General features: G+C 36.8%; 2 protein-coding genes across 3 annotated transcripts in view; one reads left to right on the forward strand and one right to left on the reverse strand.

The window, feature by feature from the left end:
* Positions 1-15,985, forward strand: part of LOC144980541 (alpha-L-fucosidase-like) — a 30,249-nt gene extending 14,264 nt beyond the window's left edge. For both annotated transcript variants that reach the window (XM_078928202.1, XM_078928203.1), the window contains exon 9: positions 14,864-15,985. In XM_078928202.1, coding sequence (XP_078784328.1) covers positions 14,864-15,125 — 262 coding nt within the window. In that variant the 3' untranslated portion in view covers positions 15,126-15,985. The remainder of the gene's footprint in view (positions 1-14,863) is intronic.
* On the reverse strand, positions 2,436-13,317 carry LOC144980540 (uncharacterized). The gene is made up of 5 exons (XM_078928201.1): positions 12,113-13,317; positions 9,281-9,480; positions 8,454-8,593; positions 6,184-6,337; positions 2,436-5,643 (listed from the first exon to the last, which is right to left on the reverse strand). Exons 1-5 carry the CDS (start codon positions 12,165-12,167, stop codon positions 4,255-4,257), a joined length of 1,938 nt encoding a protein of 645 aa, XP_078784327.1. The 5' UTR covers positions 12,168-13,317; the 3' UTR covers positions 2,436-4,254.
* Positions 15,986-23,832: the final 7,847 nt, after the last annotated feature.

Below are 23,832 nucleotides of genomic sequence, written 5' to 3' on the forward strand. Positions count from 1 at the left end.
CTTACATTTCCAACTTCAGTCATGGATTGTTTCGTCAAAAAATCTTAGTTCTCCTCTGCAATTTTTTGGGCAAATTTTGGGGGGTTTTTTGGCAAATTTTGGGGGGGGTTTTGGCAAATTTCTTGGCAAATTTTGAGGGGTTTTTGGCAAATTTTAGGTCCCAATTTGGTAAAAAATGCAGATGACAGATAAACGTGCTTAAAGCACTTAACAAGGGGTCCCTAGCCAACAGCAACACTTAACATGGATGGCGAGATATGATGCCTGTGTTAGGCAATATTACAATTATTTTTTTTTTCCAACAGAGATTCAACACTTTACGGCCAGATACTCATTTTACACTTGAGTAATTTGAGGGAATGTGAGTAAAGAGCCTTTTCCAAGGACTCAACTATGCACCGCCCAGTGTGGAACTCAAACCCAGGTCCTTCCTTGTTGATGGCATAACAATGCACAGAAAACGTTTGCAAAGAAAGGAAAAAAAAAAAAAGAACTTAAAAAAACATTTTCCTTCCATATCTACGGTAATCTAATCGTATTATTAATATTATTATTATTATTTGTTATTATGATTATTATTATTATTATTATTATTATTTATTTTTATTATTATTATTATTACCCAGAGAGGTGGGCCAGAGGAAATGACATTTAGCCCACCATACATTTAGATAGAAAAGAACTTAACACCTTCCGTCAAAAGCAGTTTAGATTTGAAGATGTATTTGTTTTCTATATAAGAAAAAAACATTTGGTAATCCTTGATGAATTTCAAAAGTTATGTTCGAAATTATTTCATTATTTTCATTCCTGGCAAAATCGTCCATGTCAATCATCATTCAATGGATGTCGTCATGAAAAGACCAGTTTTTTTTAAAGTTTGCAGGAGAAGTGTCACTAGATATGCAATCTGGTGCATGAAATCATTTATTTGCATGATAAATGTAGTAAAAATTGCTGATCGCACAATTTGTTCCGTATCGGTTGCGATACACTCTCTGTCTCTCTTCCTATATGTTTTTATGCCTCTCTTTCCTTCCTACTGTCTTTCCCTCTCTGCCCCCCCCCCCCCTCTCTCTCTCTCTCTCTTTTCTCTCTTCATCCTTTTCTCCACCCCTCCTCTCTCTTTCTTTCTTCCTCTCTCTCTCTTTTATTTTAAATCTGTATGTCCTCCACTCACCCCTCGCTCTCTTTTTCTTTGCTTTAATTTCTTTATGCCCTCTTTCCTTCTTTCTCTCACTATGTCCCCGCTTCCCCAACCTCCTCTCTCCTCTTTCTCTCTCTGTCACCCTCTTCCGCCCCCCCCCCCCCCTTCTCTCTCTTTCTGTCTGTCTCTCTCTCTCTCTCTTTCTAAAAAATGCAGGTCCATAGTAAAACCAAATTGGTTTTATTTTAGATCAAAGCCACAAGGCAAATTATTATATAATGGAACAGGATAGACCAGCAAGAAGTCATGGCAGGTCTGGCCCACAAGGAGAAATAAAAAAAGAAATATCCCATATGAAGAGGCACGTTCGTACAACATACTATAATAATATGCATTTTTATGCCACATTAGGCAAAGATTCCAAACAGGATTTTTTAAACTGTCTCACACTTTCATACTTAAAGAACATCAAATAATCTTATATTTTTACATTCGGGCTGATGTTGAAATTGTACCCTGTAAATCCCACCATGAATCATCAAAATTTATTTATTCCTCTTTAATTCCTTTATCGCCTGAAACATGTTTGTTCAGAGCTAAATAACAATGTATTTTAGTGTTTGTGCCCAGAGTAACATTTTAAAACCATTTGTAATTTTTTTTTTTTTAACCGATTATTTTACAAACACACCCGTAAGTTTGATGTTACAACAAGATGTATGACCAACGAATTCGTTGATTACCTCTTTATTCGTTTGAATAGATAAAATAATGTAATGGAATAAAAATAACATGAAATGGAAGATACAACAGTGTACTGTTAGAATTAACATTAAAATAATATAATAAAGAACAATCCTGTAATTCACTGCTAGCCAATATAACGAAATACAAATTAAAGGCTCTTCAAGTGGCCCAAAACGATGCCATTAAATTCATTTTCAAAAAGGAGAGGTCTCAAGTTTAGTTGCACTGGTGACCAGTTGAGCAAAGATTAGTGTGTAAATTTTGCAGAGGTCAATATGGCACAAATAACAGCCCCAAATATGTTTACCCTAACAACAAACTTCATTTGGTTTGATTTGATGAATAATATTTGATATTGTTACACTCCCTATTTCTGAACTTCTCAACTGAATCTGTCAGAGATATTGTACTCTCTCTCTACCTCTCTCTCTTTCTCTCTCTCTCTTTCTCTCTCTCTCTCTCTCTTCTCTCTCTCTCTTCTCTCTCTCTCTCTCTCTCTCTCTCTCTCTCTCTCTCTCTCTCTCTCTCTCTCTCTCTCTCTCTCTCTCTCTCTCTTTTTTTTTTTTTTTGTATGTGTATGAATGTATGCAATATTTTTGAAAGGTGTTGTGAGCTTATTGTAAAATGGGATAATTTAATTTAATTTAATTTTTTTTCCAAGCTTTATCAAAGCGTAATAAATATGTATGACTTTGAAACTGATTTTCTCTGTTTTAAAATAGTTTGACCCCCCTCCCTTCAGCCCTAATTGAGCTAATTACAAAATTCAAACTGCATTTTGTCCAGAAATAATGCCTCTATTTAGCTATGAAATAATATGGGATTCGAATTTTTCCGACATCCAACGGGTGTTGCCAGATCACCACACACATAGGTATATCAGTCTATATGGAAATGTACAGTCAAAAATAAACCTTATGGACTAATGAAGGTATTGAAAATTGTTCATGATAGAATAAATCATAAATGTACAAAGGTCAAACTAGAAATAATAAAGAAACACAACAATAATCATGACATCAACATTAACAATACTAATCATATATAAAAAACGACGCCTTTCCGCCACAACATGGTAAGATGTTGTCGCCTAGGCATTCCACGAAGGAATGTAGATAATTCATCAAACAAGATAACTGATGTCAACTTTAATCATACATAAGTCTTACAGTAGAACCTTGCACTCTGCCAAACATGATTTCAAATTGTTTCAGATGACATGCGTTTTTCTTGTCATCATTTACAGATAGGCCATTCTATAAACTATAAAAGTAATCAGAAGTGGAAACAATCATATCCGCATGACATTGTAAAGTTGAAAAATAAATTATAATTATAATAATAGAAATTATACACTATTGCAGATATCGGACACTCTTAGTGGAGCTTAAAAATTAAAGGGATTGTTCACATAGTATATCATCAAAATTTTTTCCCTTTTTGATATTCCCCCCCCCCCCCCTCCCCCTGTCATACACTCAAATGTTGACAAATCATATGTTAAAAGTTAAAAAAAAAAAAAAGTACATAACAGAGAGATGATTTACAAGGGAAAAAATATCATCTCCCAAAACTGTAACTATACATTCATTCGACTGTTTCCCTCCCAGTCAAGGACTCCGGCCAGGGTCAGGACAAAACTAAGTAATCTCATTCAGACAGAAAGCAATTGGAAAACAGATATAAGGGGATAGAAGACACAGCAAGTATATCCCTGCCCACTATGGGAGGTCGGGAACCCCACCCAGAGAAAATATTGCATTTCAAACTGACATTTTCAACCATCAAAGGAAATATAGTACTGGAATCATTAAAAGAAAAAAAAATTTTAAAACTTCCTCATATGACAACAGGCTTGGCTTGGTAGTGTAAGAAAATTTAAGGGAATAGGGGTAAACTTAATTCGTTTGTCACCTTTATGTTTGTGTGAAGAAAAGCGAATATTTTTTTTATTTGTTAGAAACGAAAAAATTCATTAAATTCAAGTAATCTGAATACAGTATTTGCAAAAAAAATCAGTATTTTCTATATCATGTTTGTTAAGTGAATCCCAATTTATTTCAGTATTTGAAATACATTTTTTGTGGTACCATCTGGGGCAATTATCACATCCCAGCCATTGTTCAGCTTCTTTTGATTTATATTTATTTAAACAAACATAACACTTGTTGTATACCACTTTATTTTTCTTCACCTTCGAAGCATCATTCTCTTTCTTGTTGTCTTCTTTCCTCTTCCTTCTCTCCTCTTTTTTCTCGTCTTCCTTCTTTTTATTTTCTCTCTCTGCTTGCAAGTCAATTGTCTCAGCACTGGTAAGAGTCAAATTTGGCAAATGAGCCCTTTTTCTTTTATTTCTTTGTTTATTTTTCTCTATCCTTGGTGTCTTTCCTATTAAAAAATTTGTTGCTTGTCATTGGTTTGTTAATGTTAGACAGCCGAGCAGACTCGGGTACCGGATTTGGCGAAACATTTGGTGAAGTTTCCTCAAACAATGTATCATTCCGCAGAATTGTTGCGACAGAAGAGGTGGGCAGTTTTGCAATTTCAGATGATCCTGATAAGATGAGCTGGCACTCTTTCCACTTGTTATAAAAAACATCATCAACGTCGTAGCCTTCCTCAAATCTACGCAGATATTGTGTTTTCATTTCCTCTGTGATGATGCTCTCTAATACTTCAAGAGTAGTCAGTGGTGATGGGATTGGGACCTTCATCAATACAGTGACATATGATGATTGTGGTGGTGGTGGTGGTGGTGGTGGTGGTGGTGAAGATGGAAAAGATGATTGTGGTAATGATGGTAATGATGATGATGAACATGGTGGGTTTGTAGTGGCATATGATGATTGTGGTGGTGGTGGTGGTGGTGGTGGTGAAGATGGAAAAGATGATTGTTGTAATGATGATGATGATGAACATGGTGGGTTTGTAGTGGCATATGATGATTGTGGTGGTGGTGGTGGTGGTGAAGATGGAAAAGATGATTGTGGTAATGATGATGATGATGATGATGATGATGATGATGAACATGGTGGGTTTGTAGTGGCAAGAAAACGTGCAGATTGTATCTTCATGGTGTAAAGCACTGATTCTTTATCAAATGGAAAGAGACCAGAGTTTTTGAAACTTGCCCTGGCCAGTTCTGGCGTGCATGTTTTTTTGTATGCAGAACCAAAAACAAGTGCAAAAGAACTCTTTGTCACGGATAATCCTGTATTTCTGGTTTGAAATTCAGAGACAGCATCTTCCCAGTTTCGATTCATCGCAGAGAAAAAATTTAAATCTAATGGCTGGATTAAATGTGTAGCATTTGGTCGAAGGCAATACAGTATAATGCCATTTGCCACACAAATGTCACTTGCACGTTTACTTTTGTGAGTACTGGATCCGTCAACAAATAATAGAACGGGGCGTTTTACCTTTTTCATATCCAACATTTGGACAAATACGTCCTTTAACCATTTTGAAAATAAATCTGCTGTCATCCATCCCTTTTCACTAATGGCACCCTTACAACCACTAAATTGTTCTTCTACTTCTTCCGTTTTCTGGACTCCAGGCATTATGATCATGGGAGTTGTGAAGTCCCCTTCTGCAGATGTACAGCACATTGTTGTTATCTGAGTCCCTGATTCCGATGTATTATATAGGCGCTGATTGCTATCGCATGGCTTGGGGCCCAGAACCTCCTTAGTTTTAATGCAGAGAGGAAAACCTATCTCATCTTCATTAAATATGCGACTTGGATCCTGTAACAGAAAAGTATTTTTAGATTAGATAGGATAGTTACAAACTCATCAAGGCTTATAAACAAAGATCCCAACTTAATGAAAGATAAAAAAAAAAAAGATTTTATCAATGATTTTTATTATATGTGAATCACTGTAGTAGGTTTCTTTGAAAAGTGTTTGTGTGTTAGTAAGACTAAAAATATGCTTTTATTATATGCTAAGTGTTATAAAAGAAATTTGGTTGTTTGCGTCCTATTGTGAGGTGGTAGAGCAGTTTGAAAGCACAGTTAAGGTGTTGTATGGATTGTGTACTTTTGTTTAATTAATTAATAATTAATATTTGCATTGCAATTTAAATTGTATTTAATTAGTGCTCCAGAAACAATTGCATATTTATGTTCAAAATCTAATAATACAAAAATTTTACATTTATTGTCTTCCAAGATCATCATTTTATTTTTCAATAATAGATAGATGGCATTCTTGTGTACAAATCCAATTTAATGTTCAAAAATGCTAATTGTATAGAGAAAACCATTCGTATGAAAATTCTAATACCTGTAGGATATCAGGATGCCCACTTTCAGCAATGTATCTCTCTAGGTCGTTGAACCATAATTCAATGTATTGGGGGGTTGCCAGCATCTCTTTACCAAAAGTAAACGCTTTTCCTTCTCTTAGTTCAGGATGCCGGTTGACAAAACGTTGGTACCTTTTCATGTAGTTAAATAGTAAATAACGGCATTGCTCCTACTACTGCTACTACTACTACTACTACTACTACTACTACCACTATTACTACCACTAATAATAATAATTACCACAACAACAATAATGATAGTGCTAATAATAATAATAATAATAATAACAAAAAGATTCTTCCTATAGTTTTATGTAATTATCAGCATAGAGTTTCCCATGTATTGAAACAAGTATCTTCTTTAAAGAATTATGTGCTTCGCCACAATAATTAGCGTCGTCTTTTGCCGATATTGAAATTTTTAGGTGGTGTCACATATTATTCATAAACCGCTTGTCAATTATTTCGATATTTTGCAATTCTATTAACAAAGAATTGTTCTAATCATAGTAAAAATTTGGAAAATATATATTTATAAATATTTACACAATAAACAGTGGCGCATTTGTTGTTTTTTTGTCCAGGGTTTCTTGTTTGTTTTGGGTTGTTTTTTTTTTTGCTTTTTCTTGGGGGGGGGGGGAGGTTGGGGGGTTTTTTTGGACCACGTATATTATTATTATATATACTAGTAAAAAGCCCGCAATTTCACGGGGAAAGAACTATTTTCATTCGATATTGCCAGAATCATTTTCTTGATTAGCTTGATTACGATTAGATGCACATTTTAATCGATGTGCTTGTCGTCGCGGCCATGCTTTATTCAGCATGATTTTAGTTTATCAATCAGTAGATATCAATATCAATAAGTCGCAAGTCTTTACCACGCTTAGAACATTTACTTGGGAGTGCTTTGCACTACCTTCAATACTTTACAAATAAAAATGGCAGCCGAGAATCAAAACAATGGTCAAATTAGGAAATTTTAAACTTTCACAAATCTATCAAGGTTTGTTCTAGAGTTTTTAAAACGCTTTTATATGATGACAAATTGAATAAATAAACGCCTGACAAAAGATCAACGGTGAAAATACAAATTGAATGAATACTGGGGATGTAGGAGCTTTCGGAATGTCTCCCCTTTACTTATGTGAGGTCAAATGAAAATCTGAAGCCGGCGCGAAAAATATCAAGTCCCCGAATCTGTCTACTTTTGGTTTGTTCGGGCTAGAAGCTAGACAGAACCAATTGACAGTTTGCCGAAACATTTAACTAAATATTTCCCAGGGCAATAATTATCACATCGATGGCATAAAAACGACAGTAATAATAGCAGTAATATTAGTTGATGTTGTTAATCGGTGAAACTTGTTTAAAATTTCTGTAAATCCGAATACCGTCATGTGATCAAGTGAATTATATCACTATGAATGCCACGATTTGCTGAAAAATGCCAATCTGACAGTTCCTAGCAAACACACACACCCCCCCCCCCCCCCCCCCTTGCTCAGGAATTTCTCTACTTGATGGTACCCTCCCCCCCCCCCCCCCCCCTTTTTTTTTTTTCTTCCGCGCAACCACATTCCAAAACACACACACACACATGTATACCACACACACACACACATACACACAAGCACACATATAAACATACACGCAATGAGAACACACTACTACATAACACTGATCACCGCTAAATCAACACAACGGAAGTAAGGACTCTACTGGACAGATAGAGTTGAGGGTGTGGCCATGAGATGTTAGTGTCTTCGGTAAATTTTTTATGATATCTTTTTGACTTAACGAACTTTCAAACTGACTTAAAATTATAAAAGGAAATCAAGTTATCTGTTTATCTATCTGTAAAAAATACATTTCTATTTTTCAAATCTTTCAGTAGAGTTGTGCGCCGTATCAATTTTTTTATTGACTCAAATAAGCACAATGTTCTCCACAAGGCTATATTTTTTTAAGAAAGGATAATGGAGAGTTGGGGGAGGGGTGGAGAGAGAGAGAGAGAGAGAGAGAGAGAGAGAGAGAGAGAGAGAGAGAGAGAGAGAGGAAAGACACACACGCACAGAAAGAGAGGGGAAAGACAGAAAGAGAGGGGGGGGGGGCAGAGAAATAAGAGAGAGAGAGAGGGGGGGGGTTAAGAATGTATATAGATAGTAAAGAAATGAATGAATGAATGAGAGAGAGAGAGATGTAAATTGCTCCATAAAAAGTGACAATTCCATTGCATATGACTCACCAGGTTTTGCCTGGCATATTGTTCTTGAATCTTTCTTTTGGCTCCTCCAGCTGGTTTAAATATTCTTGTGCGGCCGCAAGAACTTCCTTTCTTGATCGGTTAAAACCACACCTGGCCATATATAGGAGCCATTCACAAAACTATAAAAATGAAGAATGAAAACAGACAAATGAATATGAATGTTATTTATTGATCAGAAATATTGTAACAATGCACAAATTTATGATTCAAGGTGCAAAATTGTTTTAACTCACTCAAACCTAACCCGTAGTTTACCCAGGTTACTTTTACCTCATGCCTATTTATTACATTTTTCCGAGACAAATTATAGTCGTAGTATCAAAGATAATGTTTTTAGTTTTTGCATGTTAATGATAGTTGAATAAAACTATCTATGCACATGCTCACTTTTAATACATTTTTTTTTTTCAATTTTGAAAAGTAACAAAAATCTCTAGGATTGAGTAAGTTAAAAGTTTAAATTTAAAGATTAAAAAGGGCCAAAACTGTAGTGCATATTTTCTCTGATTTCCACAAATATGATGAAGGTATCCAACCTCTTGTGATTGTTGTAGTATTCACGTATCAATTGTAATCTATTTTTTATAATAAGGAGGGGGAAAAGCCTATTTAAATTTATACAAGCATAAACTAATGGAGTGAGAAAGCCCTCTCATATTTTGCACTCAATCCATTTGGGCTGCAGTCCAGCATCAGACTAATTAACTTTTATTACATTTGAAAATGTACAAAGTTGACATCATTACTATATTATGGAAAATGTTGATTGTATGCAAATAAAATTGAAATTAACAAAGTGTACTTACCGTCGACTCTTCTTCAACAGTCATTCTCATGCGCCTTTTACTTTTAAATTTCAAGGGACATTTCCCTTTCCTTATTTTTATGATCACTGATCGAGAAATTTTATATTCTTGGGACGCTTTTGCCTCGGACATCCATCCCGTTGTTACTGCAACGATGGCCGACTCCAAACGTTTTTGCTTTTCTTGTGACATTTCCAAAGCTGTAAACACATTTTAAAAAATAATCATCAGAACTACAATAATTTGGTAAAAAAAACAACAAACAATGGGTTCTCTATATGATTTCATTGTATTAATATTGACAAATTGCAAATAAACAACATAGTGGGCAGGGAGGTACTTACTGTGTTTTCTATCTCCCTCTACTTGTTTTCCAACATGCTTTCTGTCTTTGTCTTGGAATGAGATTACTTGGTTTTGTCCTGGCCCTGGCTGGGAGGGAAACAGTCAAATGTATAGTTTGTTTTGGGAGATGATATTTTTTTCCCTGTAAATCATCTCTGTTATGCACTGTTTTATGTGTACGTGTTATATATGATTTGTAAACATTTGAGTGTATTCCTCTTAGTGGGGACCTGTGCTTGTGTCTGGATGAGACTTTTAGGTGATCTCAAACTAAGTACAATGATAGTGTGCTCTTGGAATCTACATCTTTTTCCTATTTGAACCAATTCCCCTTTGTCTTACTTGTTCTTGGGTGCTTTAATTGTAATTCTAGAACTTTTTACTATCCCATTTTCTTCCTTTTTACTGGTGCTGATATGACCTTAATGTGTTGCAAGCGCCATTAAAGCCTTAAAAACTTAACTTAAAACAAATAACCAGTTGTCAACCAAAATATAGTGACATGGATTAATCTCCATTCCACATAGACTACACGGTATTGGTAAAAAAAAAATGAGATTTTATATAGGGCAATATCCACTAAATGTGCTCAAAGCGCTTTCCAAGAGATCCCTGGCCAACAGCAACACATAACATGTAGGACGAGACATGACGCCAGTCAGGCAATATTACAATTTTTGGAGGGTAGAGACAACGCTGTTAACGGCCAGGTACTCATTTTACACCTGAGTACGGTGAGTGAAGAGCCTTCTCCAAGGACTCAACTATGCGCCAAGCGAGGCTCGAACCCAGGACCTTCCGATCCGAAAGCCGCATTGGTAGTAGTGGCTCTGTGTCTCATATGCCACGCAATGTTATGCATGATCAATGACCATACATACAGGTTACAGTTATTGAAGACATAAGATACAATTTGGGTAGGTACTGGTGTTTTGTCAGATCAGACACTTTAACTCACTCAATCCTAGAGATCTTTGCTACTTTTCAAATTTGGAACAAAATGTATTAAAAATGAGCATGAGCATAGACAATTTTATTCAACTATCATTAACATGTAAAAATTAAGAACATTAGCTATGATACTACGCCTATAATTTGTCTTTTAAAAAATGTAATAAATAGGCCTGGGGTAAAAGTCATCCCGGGTATACTACGGATATATAGTCGGTGTTAGGGACTGAGTGAGTTAAATACATTACCCACTCAACTTTAGGTGTTTATGATGAGGACTTAACTTTTTCGGTGACATTTTAATTATACGTATAAGATAGCTATATTACATAATTTTTGTTTGTTTGTTTGTTTGTTGCTTTAGGTCTCTTCCAACACAATTGAGGTTATATGAGAGACCGCTGAAACAAAAAAACAAGCAATCTAACAAAAATAGTACAAATGTAAATCAAAATCATAACCTAAAGATATCATAAGCTAAATTATAAATAACCAAGAACAAACAGGCAGAAGATTTACAGAAAAAAAATATCCCCTGTCAAAAATACAATCACAAACGAAAGAAGCAGGATAGGCTAGTAAAGAGAAGAAGAAACGACATCACTATCAGATCGTACACCCATGCGAACATCATAGGTATACGATTCAAGGGTGATGCTCCCATCCAACCACCCGCATATATATTACATAATTGTCACTGAAATGAGGATGAGGTGAAGAAATGAAAATGGAGGAGGAGAAGGAAGAAGACGTTGACGATGATGATGATGATAATAATAATAATAAAAATGAAGTTTATTTGTTAAGCGCCCAATCCTGGTGACAGAACAGCTAAGTGCACAGAATTGTAAATCATCATTATACACATTTTTGTACACACACTTATTTATAAAAGCGCGCACACACACACATACCCTCACAACTACACACGTATTCACCAAAATGTGCATATGATGTGCATATGCATACGAAACGTAGCTGTTAATGTTAAACATGAATTATTGAATAAAATATTTAACAGGATATTTAACAGTCATTGCAGATGAAGGGAGATTATATTATTATGTCATGAGAATTCTGATGTAACAAATGTATATATCTTACCAAAAGAAATAGGATGTTTTTATGATGATGCTATTTTGTTGTTGTTATGTAATAATGATGATCATGATGGGGAGGAGGAGGAGGAAGTAAGGAAAATGATGGATGAGGAGAAAGAATAAGAAGATAATGATGATGTTGTTGGAATGAAGAAGAAGAAGAAGAGGAGGAGGAAGAGGAGAGGGAATAGGAAGAAGATGATGATGACTGCAAATAACTGAAATGAATTATAGCGACTTTCTACTGGGAATAACGAAAACAACTGCTAATGCTAATCTACTATTCACAGTACTGCGAATATAGAGGAAATCACTAGACGTCTATCAGTCCTACTGCGAATAAAGGTGGCCTTTATTTAATTATTTCTTTTATTCAATCAACTTGTCTGTTATGGAACCAAGTGCTTTCTAAAAATGTACAAAAAATAATACTCACTTGTTTTCTGACGCAGTGGACAGATGTGCGCCAGTGGAACCATTGCCGTTGCCATTAGCTCCTTACTTGAAAGTTCCCACCATACATTTAGATTGAAGAAAAAATTTAACGCCTATAGACTATAGAAAGCAGTTTAGATTTGAAGATGCCTTTGTTTTCTTTTTTTTTTTAAACATTCGGTACCGGCAAGAAGTTCATTGAACAGTGTACTCTAGACAATCCTTGAACAATTTCAAAAGTTAAGTTTTCAGTTTTAAGTTTTCAAGATTCCTCGCGAAATCGTCGGGGTCAAGTCATCAATCAATGGCGTTCGTCTTGAAAAGATCGGTTTTTAAAAAAGTTTATCTAGAAAAAGATTACCTATACGGAATAAGTGTCACTAAATATGCAATTTGGTGCATAAGTGCAGTCAAAATTGGTGCGCAAAATCTGCGAGACTCCGTGTCTTTCCCAGTGTTGCCAGGTGCCTTTGCAAAATTCCACCAGCTTTATGCCAGAAATCCGCCAACTTTATCCTACTTGCGACATTTGCCCAAAATCCGCCATTTGATTTTAAAAAACACTTATACTTATAATCAACAATAGTGTATTGTCTCAGAATAAAAATTATGTTACGAAACGCTACTCATCTAATTACAACTACAACTGGTTCCTTTTTAAAGGCATGAAGATTCGGAGTTTCGATATTGTTTGAGCGGAAGTTAGAATGTCGGATATTGTTTTCATGTTGTAATGTGTAGATCTCACAATAGGTGCTTCTAAAAGTCACTTTAGGGGGGGGGGGGGAGAGAGAGAGAGAGAAGAAATAATAAGATTTAATTGCTATAATTTTACTTTTTCTAAAGGGTATACAAATCATCAAAAATCCGCCATGCGCCAGGCCATTTTTCGCCCGCCATACGATGATAAAAATCCTCCAATTCATTAAAGACTAGATTCAATCTTACACTACCCAAACTCCAGACCTTGTATTAATGTTATCATTAAAAGACAAGCTGTGCGATTATAGCTTCATTGAAGCCCCGGTTGAAAAGTACTCTTACTGCTCTCTTGGTGGAAACGATTTATTCTGCATAAGCAATCTGGAGAAGAAAAAAAATCAGTGTCACTCTAAGAGGTTAAATTTTCACGAAGCACGCACCGAGAAGCACCTCTGTAAATGTAACACTCCTTTGATCTGCGTCATCAGGCAACCCATTGTTTATTTCATCTTCCCCCCCCCCCCCTCTCTCTCTCTCTCTCTCTCTCTCTCTCTCTCTCTCTCTCTCTCTCTCTCTCTCTGAATCATGCTGCAACCACCATTGAGTACAGACGATACAAGTTATTTTTCATTATATTTTATTTGTTTTCCACGTTTATTTGTGTATTGTGCTGACGAAGGGGTTGTACCTGAAACGTCCATTGTCTGTTTTGTTCCCATACGAAGCCTTTCCATTTTCACTCTTTCGTTAGTATTTTACGATCACCGGCTTCAGGCAGCCCTAACCGTTTTCTATCAACGGGTCCAAAATGTTGAAAGGAATTCCCACGTTCTCCTCACTTTTAATCCGTTCCAACTAATGACAGCATTGTGTCATAAAACATATACTGTATATGTGTCAAATGAACAAGCAAGTCAGAACAGCAGGTTCAAAGACGCGAGTCCTACTCTTTGAGTCTCCTCATTAATATTCATAAAGTCGATTAATGGTGGTATAAAATCAAAGAATTGTGTGAACCGCTGTCGTTCCAGGGATGATTAACTTAATTGGACACATGTCATCAAGAATCAGCGTGGCAGGGCCTTAGATAGACAGATATTAGATAGATAGATAGATAGATAGATAGATAGATAGATAGATAGATAGATAGATAGATAGATAGATAGATAGATAGATAGATAAAAGTAAACAAGTCCCTCTCTTTTTTTCTTTTGTTATTGTTTATTTATCGATGTATGTTTAATTTCTATGGTTATTAATATAAACCCGATCAATCAAACCGAGTCTAAAATGTACAAGTAAAAGTGTAGATAGTTTAATATTTCTAATTTAGTTTATAGTCATAAACCTGGCTTTTTTTTTTTTTCTATTTTCCGTCAACAAAACAAGGTTAATCGAACTCAATCAAAGTCATTAAAATAGAGACTAAATCGCACAGCGTCCCAGGTTGCATTAAAAAAAAATAAAATGGTGGCGCTCGACCTCTCACTAGCCAGTTTTGATGACGTATTAGATAAAGATCTGAACAAGTGTGTATGAAGTGTGTCGACCTCGACTGATTTTTTGAGATGTTTTTTTTTTTCTTCTAATTTTCTTTCTTGCTTTGTCAACAATCAGTCGTAGAAGGCTCGCCTCTCTATTATTATTATTATTATTATTATTATTATTATTATTATTATTATTATTATTATTATTATTATTATTATTATTATTATTATTTAGATTTCTTCACTATTATTAGGTTTAAAAATTTGTAAAATTCATTTTTATGCTATTGATTTTTTTGATTTTTAAAAATTATATTATCTTATAGACTAAGTTAATATATATTTTTTTGTAATGGATTACATGTTACAAACATGTATGACCTAGTTAGTGTTTGTGTGTGCATTTGTGTATGTGGATGGGGTGGGGGGGGGGGTGCTAAGACTAAAACTAAAAAGCTTATAAAATATATAAAATGTTTGTAGAAATCTGTTAGTAAAATCCTTTCTGTTCACCCCCCCCCCCCCCCCCCCCAACTCCCCTCAAACCATCCTCTCTCAAACAGGTACACAACGAAGGTGTCTGGTTCAGCTAAATATGTCTACGCGTTTCTCCTGGAATGGCCCGACAAAGAGTTTGTAACACTCGGGGCCCCTTTTGCAACCCCTGAATCCAAAGTCACCCTACTGGGATACAGTGGCGGCCCCTTGAAGATGCATTTCGATCCAAGACGACAGGGTGTGAAAGTGACAGTACCTTCCATACCCCATAACAAAATGCCGTGTTACTGGGCTTGGGTGCTGAAATTCACCAAAATCAAGAACTAATTATTTTATTGGAAATATCACTTGCTGACTATAATCTTTAGCTTCCTTGTAATCTAATGTAATGCAATGCAATGTAATGTAATGTAATGTAATGTGATGTACTGTACTATAATGTAATTGCTGTACTGTAATGTAATGTAATGTAAATGTACTGTACTATACTGTAATGTGCTGTACTGTAATGTAATGTAATATAATGTCTTACCTTTTCTTTGGTGCTTTAATTGTATTTTGAGAAATTTTTACTATAACATTTTCTTCCTTTTTACTGGCGCTGATATGACTTTAATGTGTTGCAAGCGCCGTAAATTCACTCACGTATATGTCAGCCAAAATGTCATGCGTTTCAATGATTCATCGAAACACACGTTTTGGCTGACATATACTGAGTGAATTTATTTATTTTTATATGCTCTAATTATCGAGCAGTCTCGTACCTACAAGTACCCAATAACACTCATAATTATATATATAATTTTTTAAATTTTTTTTCATTTGAAGAACTGAGCACATTCCATGCACAGACACTCACTGAGAAGATGGTAATTGTAATTTGAGTGGAAACAATACAACTTTGATATCAATTCCATCTTATTATTCAATAGACACATAGATAACCACGCCTATCGGACAGTCGTCATAATGTAAACAATGGCAATGTTTGTCCGAGCACGTGTGTAGGTATGTCTCAATTTCCATTTTTTGATTGGTCAAACATCTACTGGTTAATTGATGTTGAAGTCAATAGAGAATGAATATACTTACACATTCATATAAGGGCATTTTCTATTGTTTTTTTATTTTTTACTTCGCTTATTGTGTTCATATTGTTTAAATAAAAATAAACATGAAAATTAAAATTTGTTAAAACATTTCTGCCTATTTCCCATGCTCACTGCGTTCACATTTCTGCCATTTACCATGTTCAATGCGTTCACTTTTCTGCTTATTTACCATGCTAAATGCTTTCACAATGTTCCATTTTTTTTCATCAGCAAGACACATGGAACCAAACAAAAAAAAACTGATCTTTTATATAGCGCAATATTCACTTAACATGTTCAAAGCGCTTTATAAAGGGACCCTGACCAACTGTAACGCGTAACATGTAGAACAAGACATGGCGCCTGTTACGCGATAATACAATTTTTCCCAAAGAGACAACGCTGTTGACGACCAGCTACTCATTTTACACCAGAGTATGATGAGAGAATGTGAGTAAAGTGCCTTTTCCAGAGCCTTCCGAAAGTGAGTGTCATACAAGACCACATAGATGAACACCCTCACAATATCCATCACTGCCTGGGTGGGGTTCCTGACCTCCCACAGTGGGCAGGGAGGTACATACTGTGTCTTCTATCCCCTTATATCTGTTTTCCAATATGCTATCTGTCTTTGTCTTGGAATGAGATTACTTGATTTTGCCCTGGCCGGAGTCCTAGCTGGGAGGGAAACAAATGCATAGTTTTTTTTTTTTATTTGGGAGATGATATTTTTTTTCCTTGTAAATCATCTCTCTGTTATGTATTATTATATTTGTTATTTTGAATGTATAATGTAAGCATTTGAGTGTATTCCTCGCGGGTGGTTGGATGGGAGCGTCACCCTTGAATCATATACCTATGATGTTCGCATGGGTGTACGATCCGATAGTGATGTCGTTTCTTCTTCTCTTTACTAGCCTATCCTGCTTCTTTGGTTTGTGATTGTATTTTTGACAGGGGATATTTTTTTTCCTGTAAATCCTCTGCCTGTTTGTTCTTGGTTATTTATAATTTAGCTTATGATATCTTTAGGTTATGATTTTGATTGACATTTGTACTATTTTTGTTGGATTGCTTGTTTTTTTGTTTCAGCGGTCTCTCATATAACCTCAATTGTGTTGGAAGAGACCTAAAGCAACAAACAAAAAAAAAAAAAAGTGTATTCCTCTTTGTTGGATTTTGTGCTTGTGTCCGGATTAGACTTATAGGTGATCTCAAACTAAGTACATTGGTGGTATGCTCTTGGAATCTACATCTGATCCCTATTTGTTCCCAATGTCTTACTTTTTCTTGGGTGCTTTAATTGTAATTCTAGAACTTTTTACGATCCCATTCTCTTCCTTTTTACTGGCGTTGATATAACCTAAATGTGTTGCAAGTGCCGTAAAACCCTTAAAAACAAAAACAGTATCCATCACTGCCTGTAGACAAGTACTCACTCCTGCGATAAGTGCCTTACCCAAGGACATAATGTTGGGACCAAAATTTTCCACGATCACATGACACCCATCCAACCACTAACAGACCTGCCTACTACTACGAAAATTTCGTAGAACTTCGAATTTTTGGGTCCTAATTGACACTATATAAAGATTCTTAATTCAATACACTTCTTGAGAATCAAGTTTTGTTGCCAGATATAGTATTAGTATTAGTATAGAAATGATTTTTTTTAAAAAGCATTAATTCAATGTATTTCTGGGTGGGATTCTTGACCTCCTATAGATAGAATGCGCTTGGCCAAGGAGTTCACAACATTGCCATCCGGAAGTATAACGGACCAACACACAAACTCTGTGTAACCATGAACTTTTATAGTCTGGTTAATACAGTTTAGTGAGAACAACTCAAACGCGGATGGCAAAAACAATAACAAAGGCCTGAGTGACGTCATCTGCATACTATCTATAGTGGGCTGGGAGGCACTTACGGTGTCTTCTATCCCCTTATTTCCGTTTTCCAACATGCTTTCTGTCTTCGTCTTGGGATGAGATTACTTGGTTTTGTCCTGGCCCTGGCCAGATACCCTAGCTGTGAGGGAAACAGTCAAATGTATAGTTAGAGTTTTGGGAGATGATATTTTTTGTCTTGTAAATTATCATCTCTCCGTTATGCACTGTATTATGTTATGTTTACATATTATATATGATTTGTAAACATTTGAGTGTAATCCTTTTAGTGGGGACCTGTGCTTGTGTCTGTATGAGACGTTTATGTGATATCAAACTAAGTACTTCGATAGTGTGCTCTTGGAGTCTACATCTGTTCCCTATTTGAACTAATTCCCCTTTGTCTTACCTTTCCTTGTGTGCTTTAATTGGAATTCTAGAGCTTTTTACTATTCCATTTTCTTCCTTTTTACAGGCCATGATATGACCTAAACGTGTTGCAAGCGCTGAAAAACAAAAAAAAAAATTAATGTATTTAAGCACAAATTTGTCATTTTTAAGGGTAGACGGGTCTAGTTATAATTTCTACTATGCAATTACCCCTGACAACTACGAATTTTTGGGTCCTAATTGGATTCAATAGTCTGATGTCACGTCGCCCAGCAACGGCGGCCATCGTGGTCCTAAACAAAGAAAATCGGTACTTTTTATTCTTCATGCTGGCGACAACTTTTCATGTCTTGTGATCAGAAAGTGTAACAGTCAAAACATGATCAGATTTGTAATGTTTGTTTTCTCCTCTGGTTACCCTTTTATGCTCGTCGGAGAAATATTTCATAAGGGCGTCCGTCATTGTTCTGATAGTTAAGAGCCAGTTACTAAGTTACCATGCGTCGTTACGAGGGAAGTGACGTTACGACTGTTGAAGCGTATTGACACTATATAAAGATTATTAATTCAACACTTCTTGAAAACGAAGTTTTGTTTCCAGATAATATATAGTATATTAAAAATGATTTTTTTAAAGCATAAATTTAATGTATTTAAGCACAAATTGGTCATTTTTAAGGGTAGTTATAATTTCTACTATGCAATCTTGACAACTACGAATTTTTCCAATTCCAAGTTGACGTGTCTGCACTTATCGTGCTTAACATTGCTTGACCTCTTTTTCTTTTCTTCTTTACTAGACGAGACCCAATTCAGCCGAGACATTTGAAGACCGAAAGGGTAAAAGGGCAAAGGTCACACAATCAAATGGGTTATGCCCATGGCGTACTAAAAGAGTCATTATAGTAGGGCTATGGTTATGCCCCTTAACATATCGTCCAGTTGTCTAAGTCAAATAATATGAAAATATGAATTCCCTGAATAAGGGCTGGAAACAAAATGATAAAAACAGGAGGAAAAACAACCCAAACCAATAATAATAATGACAATAATTATATAGATTTATAGTGCGCCAAACATCCCTTCATCTGGAGGGCTCTGGGCGCATAACATACATAGATTATGCTCTAAAATAGAAAGCCTGTCTGAATAAAATGTATTCAAACGACACCTGAAATCCTTTAGTTAAGACCACAGACCCCTCTCATTTATTATCCGTGGTGAAAATGAAAAACGTATCTCAAGTGGTTGCAAATTCCACAACCTTGGACCAGAATGCCGAAAGGCCAGCCTTCACTCTACCGCGGGGTGTTTTCAATACGGAGTAAAAGACTTCCAAATTAAAAATTGTGTTTTCTCAAAACAGTCAATGTGACGTCGTGTCTTTTTTTTATGTTAACACCACTCGTACTTTATCTGCCTCTGCCGGTATCCAGGTGCTTATTGACTCTTAAGTCAAGTGAGATAATTTTTGCAAAGTTCTTTTACCAAGGATACAATGCTTTTCATAGTGGACAGGGAGGCACTTACTGTGTCTTCTTTGTGTATCTGTTTTCCTACAACTACATGCTTTCTGTCTTTGTCTTGGAATGAGATTACTTGGTTTTGTCCTGGTTCTGGGTCGGATACCCTGACTGAGAGGGACACAGTCAAATGTATCGTTAGAGTTTTGGGATATGCTATTTTTATTTTTTTTTTAATTGTTTGTTTGTCTTGTAAATCATGATTTGTAAACATTTGAGTGTGTTCCTCTTAGCGGGGATCTATGCTAGAGTCAGGGTGATTGTTTGTTTTTTGTTTATAAGGGTTTTACGGCGCTTGCAACACGTTTAGGTTATATCAGCGCCAGTAAAAAGGAAGAAAATGGTATAGTAAAAAGTTCTAGAATTACAATTAAAGCACCCAAGAAAAAGTAAGACAAAGGGGAACTGAGAACAAATAGGGATCAGATGTAGATTCCAAGAGCATACCACCAATGTACTTAATTTGAAATCACCTACAAGTCTCATCCAGACACAAGCACAAAATCCAACAAAGAGGAACACACTCAAATGCTTACATTATACATTCAAAATAAAAATAATAATACATAACATAGAGATGATTTACAAGGAAAAAAAGATCATCTCCCAAAACAATAACTATGCATTTGACTGTTTCCCTCCCAGCTAGGATCCCGCCAGTGCCAGGACAAAACCAAGTAATCTCATTCCGAGATAAAGACAGAAAGCATGTTGGATAACAGATATAAGGGGATAGAAGACACAGTATGTACCTCCCTGCCCGCTATGGGAGAGAGTCAGGGTGAGACATTTAGGCGATCTTAAACTTAAACTAAATACCGTCAACTAGGGTAACATTGCCTTAAGGGGAAACTTTGCCTCTTGACTTTTGGACCAATAAAAGATTGTTTAGTTTTGTAACAATTATCTCCAATGACTGTAACAAAGCTGACATTATTCAAAATGCTCCAAATTCACAGAGGCAAAGTTACCCCAACTGACGGTACACTTGACAGTGTGCTCTTGGAATCTACATCTGTTCTCTATTTGAACCAATTCCCCTTTGTCTTGCTTTTTCTTGAGTGCCTTAATTGTAATTCTAGAAATTTTTAATATCCCATTTTCTCCATGTTCACCAGTGCTGATGAGACCTAAATGTCTTGCAAGCGCCGTAAAACCATTAAAAACAAACAAACAAACAAAGGATGCAATGCCGGGGCTAGAGTTGCAATTATTGTCACCAAACTGGTCTCTAGCCACACTTAAATCCCTTGACTTTGTCTGGGAAGATTAAACATCTTACTACTCGGTCTCAGGCGCCATAAAAGCTTATTGGATGGTCTCCCTTCCAAGACGGACGGAAAGAGAACGCCAAAAACACTCGTGTTCAAAATTACTGCCATTATACCAGAACAAGTAGACGGCGCTTGCAGCACATTTAGGTTATATCAACGCCAGGAAAAAGGAAGAAAATGGGATCGTAAAAAGTTCTAGAATTACAACGAAATGCACGCATTCAAAGAAGAAAAAAAAAAACACTATAACGCCAATCTACAAACTCAAACATCTTAAAATATTCATTTGCAGCCCGCACTATCAAAGACTGGAACGCTCTTCCCGAATCATGTGTGAACAAAACAGATTTAGAAACATTCAAACGAAGAGTATCAAAATTCTTCAGCCTAAATACCAACAATGGCTGTCACACTCAACAACTCTCCGCCCTCGAATAAAAATACCAAGGGAGGTCACACCACCCTGCAGTGATATTGGGAACTTGTTTGAAATTCAAAGCAGAGGAAAACTAGGTTACCAAAAAGGTTTTAGCGTAGAACTTGCAGGGAATGTGAAAAACAGGGCGGCTTAGAAACAGTTGAAGAAAGGCATTTATCATTAATATATAAAATAATATAAGTTACAGCCTCCCACAGGTACCAGTTCACAATAGATAGGCTATGTGGTCTGGTGGTATGGCACTCGCTTTCGGATCGGAAGGTCCTGGGTTCGAGCCTCGTTCGGCGCATAGTTGAGTCCTTGGAAAAGGCTCTTTACTCACATTCTCTCACCGTACTCAGGTGTAAAATGAGTACATGGCCTTTAACTTTAACAGTGTTGTCTCTGTCCGGAAAAATTGCAATATCGCCTAACACTAACAACCGTCATGTCTCGTTCTACATGTTACGTGTTGCTGTTGGTCAGGGACCCCTTGTAAAGCGCTTATATCACGTTTTGTGATAATTGCGCTATATAATAAAAGCTCAAGTTTGTTTTCAGATAGGGTGAAGCTTCGCACGCATAAGTCAAACATAATGAGATTACTTGGTTTTGTCCTGGTTCTGGGTCGGATACCCTGGCTGAGAGGGACACAGTCAAAGTCAAATGTATAGTTAGAATTTTGGGATATGCTATTTTTTTTTTTTTTTTTTGTTTGTCTTGTAAATCATGATTTGTAAACATTTGAGTGTGTTCCTCTTGGCTGGGATCTATGCTAGAGTCAGGGTGAGACAAACATACTTCTACCCCCCCCCCCCCCCATTCACTCACTCACTTCACACGCTCGTAAAAAATCATTAACACAGCTAACGCCAATGGAGAACGATGGCATCTTTCGTTTCCGTCCAACAAGAACACAGGCCAAAGGATTTTATCAAAGAACGCAAAAGTGAAGGTCCAATTTGTTCGAGATTTCCGTGTTCGTCTCCGTAGAATTAGAGATGTTCGGGGATTTGCGTGTTCGAGATTTCCGTGTTCGTCTCCGTAGAATAAGAGATGTTCGGGGATTTGCGTGTTCGAGATTTTCGAGCTGCGCTGTAGTAGTAGTAGTAGTAGTTAGTAGTAGTAGTAGTAGTAGTAGTAGTAGTAGTAGTAGTAGTAGCAGCAGCAGTAGTAGTAGTAGTAGTAGCAGAGTAGTAGTAGTAGTGTAGTATAGTAGTAGTAGAGTCAGTAGTAGTAGTAGTAGTAGTAGTAGTAGTAGCAGTAGTAGTAGTAGTAGTAGTAGTAGTAGTAATAGTAGTAGTAGTAGTAGTGGTGGTGGTGGTGGTAGAATTGGTAGTAGCAGCAATAGTAGTAGTAGTAGCAGCAGTAGGCTAGTAGTAGTAGTGGTGGTGGTTGTGGACGTGGTCATGGTAGTAGAATTAGTAGTAGCAACAGTAGTGGTAGAGAACAGCTATTCTTATTATTCAATAAAACATAAACTAAATTAAAATTAATTTTAATGTTCAGCAGAATGGGGTACTGTTGAATCCACTCAAGTGGGGAGTGAACCAGAGACAATGGGAGGTGGGCACCAGTGGGGATTGGACCCGGAAATAGGGGTGGTGGACACAAGTGGGGAGTAAACCTAGGACCATGGAAGGTGGACACCAGATGGAATAAACCTGGGACTGGGAGTTCAGCTCCAGAGGGGAGTGAACCAGATCATATGGGAAAATGCCACAAGTGGAGAGTGTACCAGGGACTATGGGAGGTGGGCACCAGTGGAGAGTGAACCCGAGACTAGGGGAGTTCAGCACCAGTGGAGAGTGAACCAGAGATTATGAGAGGTGGACACCAGTGGGGATTGAACCGGAGACTATGGGAGGTGGACACCAGTGGGGATTGAACCAGAGACTATGGAAGGTGGGCGCCAGTGGGGATTGAACCAGAGACTATGGGAGTTCAGCACCAGTGGAGATTGAACCAGATAATATGGAAAATGCCAGAAGTGGAGAGTGAACCAGAGACTGTGGGAGGCGGGCACTAGTTGTGACTTGTGACTGAACCAGAGACGATGGGAGGTGGACACCAGTGGGGATTGAACCACAGACTAATGGGAAGTTGGCACCAGTAAGGATTGAACCTGGGATTAGGGGCGGTGGACACAAGTGGGGAGTAAACTTAGGACTATGGAAGGTGGACACCAGTGGGGAATAAACCTGGGACTATGGGAGGTGGGCACCAGTGGAGAGTGAACCCGACACTAGGGGAATTCAGCACCAGTGGAGAGTGAACCAGAGACTATGGGGAGTTGGCACCAGTATGGATTGAACCTGCCTGGAATTAGGGGCGGTGGACACAAGTGGGGAGTAAACCTAGGACTATGGAAGGTGGACACCAGTGGGGATTAAACCCGGGAGTATGGGAGGTGGACATAATTGGGGAGTGAACTGGGACTGTGGGAGGT

The sequence above is a fragment of the Berghia stephanieae genome, chromosome 10 (assembly GCF_034508935.2).
Source record: "Berghia stephanieae isolate SIO BIC M18660-M18661 chromosome 10, UCSD_Bste_1.3, whole genome shotgun sequence".
NCBI lineage: Eukaryota > Metazoa > Mollusca > Gastropoda > Nudibranchia > Aeolidiidae > Berghia > Berghia stephanieae.

Bases quoted from the DNA above. Each gene is read 5' to 3' on its own strand.
- LOC144980540 (XM_078928201.1), bottom strand. From the start codon at position 12,167: ATGGCAACGGCAATGGTTCCACTGGCGCACATCTGTCCACTGCGTCAG. The intron at 8,594-9,280 runs GTAAGTACACTT...TCATTTTTATAG, and splicing joins CTGTTGAAGAAGAGTCGACG to TTTTGTGAATGGCTCCTATA. The intron at 6,338-8,453 runs GTGAGTCATATG...CTACATGAAAAG, and splicing joins AATATGCCAGGCAAAACCTG to GTACCAACGTTTTGTCAACC.